The 13,666-nt window shown below is 41.9% G+C and overlaps 1 protein-coding gene across 6 annotated transcripts in view; it reads left to right on the top strand.

Moving 5' to 3' along the window:
• The window catches only part of PKN2 (protein kinase N2), a 130,949-nt gene that overhangs the window by 81,397 nt on the left and 35,886 nt on the right, over positions 1 to 13,666 (top strand). For all 6 annotated transcript variants that reach the window (XM_039484120.1, XM_039484124.1, XM_039484122.1 and 3 more), the window contains 2 exons: positions 3,588 to 3,739; positions 13,234 to 13,351. In XM_039484120.1, coding sequence (XP_039340054.1) covers positions 3,588 to 3,739; positions 13,234 to 13,351 — 270 coding nt within the window. The remainder of the gene's footprint in view (positions 1 to 3,587; positions 3,740 to 13,233; positions 13,352 to 13,666) is intronic.

Below are 13,666 nucleotides of genomic sequence, written 5' to 3'. Positions count from 1 at the left end.
CCCCCTGGCTTGAAGTGGTTTCTATCATATACAGGATTTAGAATTTGGTTCAATGGCTCTCAGCACCCCCACTATACAAATTGTTCCAGCACCCCTGGCAGTATGTTCTCTGAGGATTGTCTTCACTGAGCATGCTCCATCCCCACCGAGCAACTGAATGTGCTCTATCCTGCAGGGGCTAAGCAGAAATTTTCCTGCTTTTGTTCCTCTAGATTAGTGGTTTTGAAACTGTGGGTCACAACCCAGAATTGGGTCGCAGAATGGAAGGGACTGGGTTGCAGCGGCTCTGGTCAGCACTGCCGACCAGGCCATTAAAAGTTCTTTCAGCGGTGCTGCCCGGCTAACGCAGGCTAGTCCCTACCTGTTCTGATACCATGCTGGGCCCCAGAAGCGGCCAGCAGAAGGTCTGGCTCGTAAGCGGGGGGCTACGGGGTCTGCGCACTGCCCCCGCCCTGAGCACCAGCTCTGCACTCCCATTGGCTGGTTCCCGGACAACGGGAGCTGGGGGGGGGGGGGTTGCCTGTGGGCAACAGTCGTGCTGAGCCACTTTCGCACCTCCACCTAGGAGCCAGACCTGCTGCTGGCCGCTTCTGGGGTGCAGCACGGTCTGTAGTGCCAGGAGAGGCAGAAAGCCTGCCTCTGAACCCCCGCTGTGCTGCTGCCTGGGAGCCGCCCTGAGCTGCTTCCTGCACCCGAAACCCCTCATCCCCAGCCCAGAGCCCTGACCCCCTCCCACATCCTGAACCCCTCATTCCTGGCCCCACCTCACAGCCCTCAACTCTGCACCCCAACTCTGTCCTAGCCCTGAGCCCCTCCCATACCCCAAACCCCTCATCTTCCTCTCCGTTGAGTCACAGGAATCAACAATTTTCTTCAACTGGGTCTCCAGAAAAAAAGTTTGAATATCACTGCTCTAGGGGGCCAATGTGATATCAGGCGGGGGCTCTCAGTGACCCTCCGCTAGCACTTGGGCAGCAAGGAGGAAGCAACTTGACTTAAATGCAAAGGAGTCGGGGAAGGATTAGGCAGGGGACAATAGGAGCTAGGTAGGGTAGGAGAATATGAGTTGAAAGAGGAGAGTGAATGGGAAAATAGGAGCACAAGCGCAGAAGTCTATAACCATTAGAGAACTCTCCCCTCCAAAACCTGGTAATGAATGTAAGATTCTGGAGTCTCAACATTCTTTGCTATCTAGTATACAGCTGTGAAAATCACTAGCAAAATGGATTTTTTTCTCCTGTAGTAGTTGATCCACATTGAAGATAACAGCCCACTATTGCTACAAGTTACTCAGTAAGCTCAAATAGAGTGTTGTGTTGTGGACCTAAAGGTCCCAACCCTGCTGATGACCATGTAAGGGTCACTTTGGTTCTACCTTATGGAGGAATCATGTTGTTAAAGACTGTTATAATGCATATGCACAAGGTGACTGAATTACAGTTGCACAAGTAACCTTAAATCTGATATTTCTTAACGTTTGAGTGTTTTACTCTGGAACCGTAACATGCTTTTAATGTAGGGGAAGGGTTCCATAATTTCCTAAGTGTGTTTTAAAAAGCAACTGTAAAAACAAACTTAATCATGTGCAACTATAATGACTCTACGTGGGTCATCAGAAAGGTTGGGGACTCTACCACTTGAGCTAATTGAGTAACTGGTAATTATTCTATGTAAAAAATATGCAAGTAGAGTAGATGTTGTGATGGCTTGCACAGGTTATGATTATGATATTGGTTTTGTTTACATTTTTGAGTAGGAAAATTGGTAGGTGAGGATTAGCTGAATGGAATGACCAAAAAAAAAAAAAGAGGGAACATGGAAGAGATGGAAGCATGTGGGATAGGTTTATCTTAAACCTGTTCCTGTCATCTTAAACTAATCTGAAATAAGACTATTTAAACAGAAATAGTTTCAGAGCAGCGTCTGGAACTGGTTTAACAAAGACAGTTTAAAGAAACTTAAATTATACCAATGCGATTCTACATTTAGGCCGGGGCTAAGACCCAGAAGACAGGATGTCCTGGGAAACCTAAAAGGAATATCTTTGGTGATTTTAAAAATGTTGTTACAACATTATTTTTATTAACCTGAGCTTTTGGACAGTAAGGATGAAGTGAGACTTTAGAAGGTACCTGAATGAGGAAAGTGTGGTGCAGAAGACAATTGAGAAAATTGCTGCACCAAAAGCAGTTGTTATGGGAAATCTGAGAGCAGCCTTGACAGAGATTGAAGTCTGTAAGAGAAAAATTATTCAGTAGACTTTAAAGCAAATGCATTAAATCTCCAAAACTACTGTATATGCTACTTATCAGACAGTTCTGCGGAAGTAATGTGAAATAGCAGATGCTAAAAAGTAAATGGCATTTGGAACTGAGAAGTTGCTAATGTAGGGCCTCTTTCTTTTTCTGTATGTGTATATAAATAAATATAAAAACGAGAAGTTTGCAAGAAGTTGATCAGTGAGTCTCATTTTAGTTCCAAGGAAAGTAATTGAAAATGTACATAAGAATAGAATATCACAACACTCTGTTAAGTATAACCTTCCAGGGACAAACCAGAATAGCTTCTCTAATTCAGTGCCTCTCTATTTTATTTCTTTTAAACAGAAAATAATTTAGATGATGTGGTGGACGTAATTTACTTGGCTTTTCATAAAGCTTTGGTTAGGGGTCCTATTAGCCACAAGTTAAAGGACAAAATCTTTCTGGGGATTAAAACTGGTTAAGCAATAGGAAATAATCAAGTGAACACTGATTCTTAGAATGGAGAGAGATTAATAGTTTGTGCTCCAGGAGATGGAATTTGGACACATGACTAACATATTTCTTATTTAGAGGAGGAAGTAGATGACAAGTCATGGAACTTGTTGATGACAGTATAACTTGGTTGGTAAAAGCTGCAGCAAATTCTGTTAAAAAAGGAATAGGGATCTAAAATAATAACATTCCCAAGCAAGAATATATCATTCTCCTTTCCCAAGTTATAATTTTTCATTAATCTGGCTGCTCAGTTAATTATCCAGATACCTGTGATTCCATTAGTTCCCTTGAATCAGCAATCATCGCGGTATATACATACTGTAAGGAAGAGTTCATGTTATCAGTTCTTTCATCTTGCTGTAAAGTGCATCTGGCATGTCCCCAATGATTACATTATATCTAACATTATTTCATTTGATGTGTCTGTTTGTAGACCTCACCAATCGCTATTGAATATGGTCATCCAGGAACCTTTCATCTTTTTCTAGTTTAAGTTGGGTTGGAGAGTTTGGGAAGGCTTAATGGTAAACTACACTTTGCACCTAAACTTTAGACATCTTAGAAGAGACACATTCTCCATGGGGACAAATAAACAAAGCTGGGTACCTTTCACCACCCCAGTCAGTGATTCATGTGTACTAGCCTATGTGCAGGAATCACTGTGCGTTTTTCACACTAAAGCATATTTGCAATATTGTCTCAAAATATCTCTGCACAATTTTAATATTTAAATAAAAAGCTTTCTCTTTGTTAAACACTATGTTTGAAGTATATTAGAAAAGCTTAATTGGCTTGTTATGAAAATTACATCTTCTCTTTAATTCACAGAGTGTCCCAGAACACCAGATACTCCAAACAGTGACCCTCGTTTTTCTACTAACAACAGATTGATGGTCTTAAAAAAGCAATTGGATATAGAACTGAAGGTAAAGCAGGGAGCAGAGAATATGATACAAATGTATTCAAATGGCTCTTCAAAGGTAAGGCTTTGGAATACTTATAGAACACTGAAATAACCAAAAATATAAAAATCATGTAGTTTGAACATATGAACAGTGTGCTATTTTTTATTTCAATAAACTACATAGTAGTGTAGAACTTAGAGACAATTAATATTATACTCTTCACTTCCAGAAGTGTGGTTTCATCCCACCGAATGAAGTTCAGTTTTCATCAGTTCTGTCCCCATGGGTTTCAACCTACATAATAAATCAAGTTTATGAAATCTAGGACCTATTAATCTTTGATTATGCATGATTCACTTTGAAAAGAGGGCATGCTGTGTAGTGCACTGCATGGTGTGATGTATTGTGATGCTTATTCTGGGTATTACGGCTTTTATGAAGGGAAATCATGCCTCACCAATCTATTAGAATACTTTGAGGGAGTCAACAAGTGTGTGGACAAGGGTAATCCAGTGGATACAGTGTACTTGGACTTTCAGAAAGTGTTTGACAAGGTCCCTCATCAAAGGCTGATAAGCAAAGTACGCAGTCATGGGATAAGAGGGAAGATCCTTCATGGATCAGTATCTGATTAAAAGATAGGAAACAAAGGGTAGGAATAAATGGTCAGCTTTTGCAATGGAGAGAGGTAAATAGCAGGGTTCCCTAAGGCTCTATACTGGAACCTGTTCTGTTTAACATATTTATAAATGATAAGGCAAAGGGGGTGAAGGGTGAGATGGCAAAATTTGCAGATGATGCAAAATTATTCAAGATAGTTAAATCCAAAACTGACTGTGAAGCGTTACAAAGGAATCTCACAAAACTGCGTAACTGGGCAACAAAATGGTACATGAAATTGAGTTAATAAATTAAAGTAATGCATGTTGGAAAACCATAATCCCAACTATATATATAAAATGATGGGGCTCTAAATTAGCTGTTACCACTCAAGAAAGAGATCTTGGAGTCACTGTGGATAGTTCTCTGAAAAAATCTGCTCAATGTGCAGCAGCAGTCAAAAAAAACTACCTATGTTGGGAGCTATTCAGAATGGGATAGATAATGAAACAGAAAATATCAAAATGCCACTGTATAACTCCCACCCACACCTTGAATACTGCATGCAGTTCTGGTTGCCCTATCTCAAAACAAGATATATTAGAATTGGAAAAAGTACAGAGAAGAGCAACAAAAATGATTAGTGGTATGGAACAGCTTCCACATGAGGAGAGAGAAAAAGACTGGGATTGTTCAGCCTAGAGGGATTTGATAGATATCTATAAAATCATCAACCATATCAAGAAAGTGAACAGGGAAATATTATTTACCCCTTCACATAACACACAAACCAGGAGTCACCCAATGAAATTAATAGGCAGCAAGTTTAAAACAAACAAAAGGAAGTACTTCACATAATGCACAGTCTACCTGTGGAACTTATTGCTAGGGGATTCTGTGAAGGCCAGAAGTATAATTGGGTTCAAAAAAGAATTTGATAAGTTAATGGAGGATTGGTCTATCTGGCTATTAGCGAAGATTGTCAGGGATGTAACCCCATGCTCTGGTGGGTCTCTAAACCTCTGACTGCAGGAAGCTGGGCCTGGACACTTAGGGATGGATCATTTGAAATTCCCTTGTTCTTTCCCTCTGAAGCATCTGGCACTAGCTTCTGTCAGAAGATTGGATACTGAGCTAGATGGACTATTGGTCTGAGTCAGCATGGCTGCTCTTATGTACATTTAATCCATTGGTCTAAAGAATGATTTGACCAAGATTTTTGAGCTCTAATGTTCATGCCAGTCAAGCAGAATGTGTCTTTGCAAAATATGCCTATGAAAGGCATACATCTGTTTTATTCAACAGTAACAGATTCTTATACAAAGACAAACTTTCAGTCTTTTCCTCCCATTTTATAGGGAAGCTATCAGGATTTTATGAATCTACTATTAATCTTTCTAAATATAAAGTGTATTAGTTCTTTTTAAGGGGTGATCGCTCTAATTTCTTTAATGTGGAGGAACACTTGGAAGAAAGCTAGAGAAAACTTATTTAAATGTAAGGGTTTTTTTGTAGATGTCTTGATATTCTATATAGTAATAGTCTTACAATCTAACTTTCAGACATTAACAAATTTTACAACAGAGCTAAATAAATTATAGATCTGAATTTCTATATATAATACACACATACAGTAGAATCAAAAGATGTTCAAAGAAAAATGTATGGAGGAAAACTAAATGGGTTCTCTTTAATTTTGTGGCTCACATATTATTATTTTTATGATGTACATAGTTCTAGATGAGTCATCTAACCAAGGCTTTTTTAAACCAAACACAGAAATATTTATTTATACGTATTTCTTTGGCTGCCGCAGCCCTGCACATTCCAAATCCCCCCCCCCCCTTTTCTCACCCACCCTCTATTCCTCACAAGGCCACACCACCTCACCTTACATGTGCCTCTTCTCCAGGGTCTAGGCTCCTAATTAGTGGAGCCACACCTGTGCTGCTCCACTAATTCGGCAGGTGGCCCTTCATTCTCTTGTGTGCGGCCATCTTAGAAGGAACTATTTACAGACCACCACAGTTTGAGAACCTCTGTATTACTGGGTTGAATCCAGTATGAGTTTCTTATGACATCTCCAATTAGAACTGCCCAATACTTGGGGTCCTTATCCAAAACACCTGCCTGTCATGCACCTGTGGCTTACTAGATTGAACAGGAAGTAGTGATAAGGCAGCTGGAAGAAGTACCAAAAGTGTACCTTTTGACCAGAGTCCATATAAGCTTAGATTGTTGGCCATCTACCTGCTCATGTACCCTGACTTCCAGGTCATTTATATCCTTGTGAGGTCATGTGACCAATCTCCCTAGCTCAGCTTTAGGTACTCTTTTTTTTTTAAATCAGGTGATCCTTATGGATCATCATTAAGGCTGTGATTTTGTCAGGGAGTTTGTGGAAGACTTCCAAAGACCTCCATGACTTCAGCCCCCATGGCTGGGATCTGCAGGGTCCTGCCACCTCCTGCAGTGGCAGGGAGCTGTGAGGTACCCCTGCTGCCTAAGCTCTGAGTCGCTATGGGTGGTGAGAGTTTACTTCGCAGCTCCCCGGCCACCACGGCAGGGCAAGGGCATCCCCGCAGTTCCCCAGCCACCACGATGGCAGGGCCCCGGGGGGGCCCCCGGCAGTTGCAAGCCGCAGATGGAGGGGGACCCTGGAGATCTGAGCCCCGTGAGAGCCTGCCAGAGCTCCCAGCCACCCCACAGCTGCCCAGCCCTATCCCTGTCATGGATATTTTTAATAAAAAGTCAGATACATATCACCAGGCTTTCATAAATTTTTCTTTATTGCCCGTGACCTGTCTGTGACTTCTAGTAAAAATACCCATGACAAAATCTTAGCCTTAATCATCATCAGAAATGCACCAGTGTCGCCTCTCATAGATGTTGACAGTCACAAGGCAGGATGGAAACTTTTTTTTAGGCTGTTTTAATGGGGTTCTTTGAATATCCAAGGTATGACTTTGGACATTGTTAATGTATTATGATCAGCCAAATTAGATTTCTTTGGTTATGATAGTGCTGCCAAAAGTTAAAATATTTGCATCCGTTATCTTAAATGGCTAAAAATGATAGTTGATCAATTTTTTTTACCAACTTTATTTGTGTTAAAAAGCATACATTTTCATGCAGTAAAATTGCAGGTGAAATGTTTTGCAAATATATATATATATATATATATATATATATATATATATATATATATATATATATAATATTTTATATATAAGGAAAAAATATTAAATACAAATTTTTGTTCTGTTTCAAATTGAAGTAATTCGTTTTGTTTGCTTTTCAAAAACTATTTTTATTTCGTTTTGGATTGTGGGGAGTTTTCTATGCCTTTTCTCCTTTTCCTCTCATTTTCCAGTAGAATAGAGGCTGGGCAGAGAGAAGTAGGAGAAATTTAAAAAAAAAAGTGAAAAAATCAATCGATGGAATGCTTGTTTTTCAACAAGCAGAATAAAGTTAGAATTTTGGTTTTGTTTTGAAATTTGTCATCTATTTTTTTTCATGGAAATTTTGAATTTTTTGACAAGCTATAAAAAGTATTAGACTTCAGATGCAATATTTATGCCAAATCTCTAAAAGCTTCTAGTTCTGCTACTCAGAAATTATCCTCAATTGAGCAGGGTTGGGAGGATTTGGTGGACTGATTGAATCAAGAAGGAAAGAGGAAGGATAAACTTTGGGCTTGTCTACATAGAGGGGAGGGGTTTAGCGGCACACTGAGTTGAGTGTGCCTCAGTGTGCTGGCGCTCAGTACCTAAGCCGCAGTAATAGTATACAGACAGACAGTCATTTCCTGTTTCAATTCATATCATTGGGTACACATGAAAAAGACTTTGTGCACAGTACCCATGTGGCATTCTGGGAGCAGGGGGTAGCCCATGGTCCTTTAAACTGAAGCAGGCAGTTACAATCAGTGACTGAATCTTTTACTTGCCAGTTGATAAATGTTTGAATCAGTCTAGTTTCATATATGGTGGCTGGGTTAGGAAAGGGAAGATACTTCTTCTGAAGCACTGTCCCCAACAGTTTTTGCAACAAATATAAAATAAATGCCACATATTCATTTCATCTGCTGCACAGTGCTCAGTAGTGACTAAAACAGCTGACCTGCTTTAATCTATAAGCATAAAAATCTGGACAACAGTTAGGGTATAAAAAAAAATGTAAAAGAACCCACGTATCTGTAAGTGATGCGGCTGGAATGGCGGGGGTGGGGAGCTCTGATGGGGAGGGGAGTACTAGCAAATTCGACCAGGTCTTTGAAAAGCAGTTTGTGGCACTCCAGCTGCTTAATATACAGGCTAAATCATCCTTTTCATTTTACTCCAGTTCTGTTTGAGCAGAAAGAATCATAGGACTGCAAAGGACCTCGATAGGTCTTCTACTCCAGTCCCCTGCACTCAAAGCAGGACCACCTGGCAGGTGTTTGTCTAACCTGCTCTTAAAAGTTTCCAATGATAGAGATTCCACAATATCCCTAGGCAATTTATTCCAGTGCTTAACTACTATGACAGTTAGGAAGTTTTTCCTAATGTCCAAACTAAACCTCCCTTGCTGCAGTTTAAGCCCATTGCTTCTTGTCCTATCCTCAGAGGTTAAGGAGAACAATTTTTATTCCTCCTCCTTGTAACAACCTTTTATGTACTTGAAAACTGTTGTCATGTTCCCCCTCAGTCTTCTCTTCTCCAGACTGAACAAACCCAATTTTTTCAATGTTCCCTCATAGGTCATGTTTTCTAGACCTTTAATCATTTCTGTAGCTCTTCTCTGGACTTCCTCCAATTTGTTCACATCTTTTCTGAAATTTGGCACCCAAAACTGGACACACTACTCCAGTTGAGGTCTAATCAGCGTTAGGTAGAGTGGAAGAATTCCTTCTTGTGTCTTGCTTACTACACTCCTGCTAATACATCTCAGAATGATGTTTGGCTTTTTTTGCAACTGTTGAATCATATTTAGCTTATGATCCACTATGATCTCCAGATCATTTTCTGCAGTATTCCTTCCTAGGCTGTCATTTCCCATTTTGTATGTGTGCAACTGATTGTTCCTTCCTAAGTGGAGTACTTTGCATTTGTCCTTGTTGAATTTCATCCTATTTACTGCAGACCATTTCTCCCATTTGTCCAGATGATTTTGAATTTTAATCCTGTCCTTCAAAGCACTTGCAACCTCTCCCAGCTTAGTATCATCCGCAAACTTTATAAGTGTACTCTCTATGCTATTATCTAAATCACTAATGAAGATAGTGAGCAGAACCGGACCCAGAACTGATCCCTGTGGGATCCCACTCAATATGCCCTTCCAGTTTGACTGTGAACCACTAATTACTATTTGGGAATGGGTTTCCAACCAGTTATGCAACCACTTTATAGTAGCTCCATCAAGGTTGTATTTCCCTAATTTGTTTGAGAAGGTCATGCGAGATAGTATCAGAAACCTTACTAAAGTCAAGATATACCACATCTACTGCTTCTCCCCGCCATTCCCCTCAATCTGCATGGCTTGTTACCCTGTCAAAGAAAGCTATTAGTTTGCTATTAGAAAGCTAAGATTTTTATCTTATTATCTTAGGTGATGGCAAATTAATTGCTTAATTATTTACTCCATTATCTTTCCAGGTACTGAAGTTAAGCTGACTGGTCTATAATTTCCCGGGTTGTCCTTATTCCCCTTTTTATAGAGTGGCACTATATTTGCCCTTTTTTCAGTCCCCTGGAATCTCTCCGATCTTCCAGGAGTGTTCAAAGATATGAGCCATTCGCAATTATATCTCCTCAGTCAGCTCCTTGAGTGTAATAAGATGTATTTCATCAGGCCCTGGTGACTTGAAGATGTCTAACTTGTTCTTTCCCTATATTAGCCGTTGATCTTACCTCATTTTCACTGGCATTCACTATCTTAGACGTCCAATTGCTACTAAACTTTTTGGTGAAAACTGAAACAAAAAAGTCATTTAGCACTTCTACCATGTCCACATTTTCTGTTACTGTTTTTCCCGCCTGATTGCTTAGCATTTCTAGTTAGTAAACACAACTAAGGGCCTCCCACCAAACCCCTGTCCTTTGTTTTTAATGTTAAAAAGCAATTTTCTAATAGTAATAAGACACACCAACACATTGGGAAAACCACCAACCCTGTGTGCACCAGTAACATATCTGTTGTAACTTATTGCTAGAGCACAGGTTTCCGAGTGTTAGCCGTGTTAGTCTGTATCAGCAAAAAGAATGAGGAGTACTTGTGGCACCTTAGAGACTAACAAATTTATTTGAGCATAAGCTTTCATGGGCTAAAATGCACGGATGAAATGGGTTTTAGCCCATGAAAGCTTATGCTTAAATAAATTTGTTAGTCTCTAAGATTCACGTGTACTCTTTGTTCTTTTTGCTAGAGCACAGTGTCCTTCTGAAATGCTTATCTCCTTTCCATGGGGTTCTGGGAAATTAATCCCCGGTGAGATCACATGACTGAACCTCACATACAGCGACCATCATAATTCCTGGTACCAAGACAGCTCTTCATCACAGGCTTTGTTGAAAAAGGCTCTGACTGTCAGAGTAGCATATGTATGTCAGTCTGTCTGGACCCTGGGACTGCATTAGGAGTTTCTGATCACCACAAGAGCGCCACCTCCTGGACAAATCTGGCATAGCAACTTTCTACCAGTAGTTAGTCACTGTGGTGGTCTCTCTTCCTGTAACTTTCAGTGTTCCCTCTTTGCACTCAGCCCTCCTGCTGGGTCCCTATATGGTCTCCCTTTCTGGGGTATGAAAGTCTCACTGGATCAGCTGTCAGGATGGTGCCTCCAACAGTCCTGCTAGTGGCTTGTAGTCAGGGCCAGCTCCAGACCCAAGCGCGCGCTTGGGGCGGCGTGCCGCGGGAGGGCGGCAGGTGGCTCCGGTGGACCACCCGCAGACGTGCCTGTGGAGGGTCTGCTGGTCCCGCAGCTCCGGTGGACCTGCCGCAGACATGCCTGCGGAGGGTCCGCTGGTCCCGTGGCTGCGGTGGAGCATCTGCAGGCGTGCCTGCGGGAGGTCCACCGGAGCCGCGGGACCAGCGGACCCTCTGCAGGCACGTCTGCAGGAGGTCCACCGGAGCCGCGGGACCGGCGACCGCCAGAGCGCCCCCCGCAGCGTGCCGCCCTGCTTGGGGTGGCGCAATTCCTAGAGCCGCCCCTGCTTGTAGTAGAATCCAGACCTTCCCTCAACACTAGGTTCCAGCCCAGGGACCTTATAATCAGCAGCTGCCAAGGTCCGCACAGTCTCCTTCCTTGATGCTATTTCCCTGGACTTCTTCCTACGCTGCCTTCTTAGGTTTTCCTTCTTCACAACTCCTCTGGGGTTGGCCCTTCTTCCAGGGCTAGGATCTCAAGGCTTATTGTCCCCCTGGTTTTCCTTCTCCCCACCTCTCTGCTCCCAGCAAGTGACTGCAGAATCTCCCCTTGCAGCCCCTGCTACTTCAAATTTCCTCTTTGTATTCCTTACCTAGTTCTCCCCTAGCTGGGCTTGATCAGCAATTAGTAATTTATGAATCTCTGGGCCTCCCTCTACATGCAACTATGAAGGTTACTTGGCCACTTCTGGACCACCTTAACCCCTTCAGGACTGATATGGGTGCTTTGAAAAGTTCTGCATTCACGGAGACTCAGGCATTAAAAGATCTAAGCACAACAGATGTTGCAACAAGTACTCAGCTCTGACTCTGAGGCTGGGTTTGTACATTTCTGTTAAAAGTGCATGATGTTTTTTACCATGGATCCATCTGCATCTTCTCTCATGTAGGAGCCGGGGTGCCCACAGCTGTATGCATGTTGTGCACAGTGCATACCACTGGTGGGAGTAGGGCCACCCAGAGTGGGGGGCAAAGGGGAAGTTTTCCCTGGGCCCCCAAACCTGAGTGACACTGCAATCCCATACACTGGGTCGCAATACCACTCACTGAAACTTGGCCCGGCAGCCCTTTGAGACGGGGGGGGGCTGCCAGGCCAAAGCTGAGTGTCACTAGCTGCCCATGCTAAATTAAAGTGAGAGTGGTTTAGGTGTGTACCATAAGAAAAAATGTGGAGGACATCCATGTGTAGAATTGTTACCAGTAGTAAAATAGAAATCTGTAGCCATAAGGGCATGGGAGAAAATCAGAGCAATAAGGTAAAAACAGGTCAGCAAAGTAGATAGAACTATGATCTTACAAGGTCTGATGTTCCTAGACAATGTCACATTTATCCAGATTATTTCCAATAGAATGGCTTGAGGTGTTTTCATGAACTAAAAATATACCTCCACTCTAGCTTATTTTCCATTAATATCCTAGACTAGTTTGGTGAATTGATCTGCTGTGTTATGTGATCTTTAGGGCCCTACCAAATTCACAGTCATGAAAAATATGTCACGGACCATGAAATCAGACCTTCCCTGTGAAATTTAGCAATTGGAGGGAGGGAGAGCAACAGGGCTGGGGACACCCCAGCCAGGGTCTCCTACTGTTCACCGGCTCCAGCTACTAGGCCGCCTTGGGCTGGGGAGGGACAGGACTTCCTCTTCCCCTTCATGGCTACTCACGGTGAAGATCAGACCCACCTCCACCTCTGGGAACCTCCTCCAGCTCTGAAAGCAGAAAAGAAGTGAGGGTGGCATTACCGTGACCACTCTCTACAATAGCTTTGTGACCCCCACACCCATGGCCCCCTGTTGGGTTGAGACCCCCCAGGGTTACAACATTGAAATTTCAGGTGTAAACATCTGAAAACATGAAATTGACCAATTTTAAAACACTCTGTCCATGAAAGTGACCAAAATGGACTGTGAATTTGATAGGAAGCCCTAGTGATCTACTTTGCAAACTTTAAATGTTTCATGATTTGGGAATAAATATCAGCTGCTCCTAACTGAGTTTCTTCTTCACCCCTTTGTCATCCTGGGTGTTTACATTTTAAAACTTCCCTCTTTTTTTAATAGGATCGAAAACTTCTTGCTACAGCTCAACAGATGCTCCAGGACAGCAAGACAAAAATAGAAGTCATAAGGATGCAGATTCTTCAGGCAGTCCAGACCAATGAATTGGCTTTTGATAATGGTGATGAAGTAGAGAAGACAGAAATGTGCTTACTAATGTTAGAATTTTACATAGGGATGAACTAATATGCATTTATGACTGCAAGAAAACCTTGGCGGATGAGGAGGTCAGATAGAAGACAGGCTTTGTTTTTAGTGAATTTAAATAGTACAGAACAATAGAGATGCCACACTACATATTCAAACCTGAATGTGATTTTTCTAAAGAAAAAGTGCTTTCCCTTATTTATGGTTTGCTTTGTATTACTCTTTTCACACGTTGGCCTTTCCATTTTGGCTTTTCCTTTAATATATTTCATATGCTCTTGCTTCCCCC

The sequence above is a fragment of the Mauremys reevesii genome, linkage group 8 (assembly GCF_016161935.1).
Source record: "Mauremys reevesii isolate NIE-2019 linkage group 8, ASM1616193v1, whole genome shotgun sequence".
Classification (NCBI taxonomy): Eukaryota; Metazoa; Chordata; order Testudines; family Geoemydidae; genus Mauremys; species Mauremys reevesii.
Note: the sequence above shows the minus strand (reverse complement) of the source record. Positions and strands in the feature narration are given on the sequence as shown.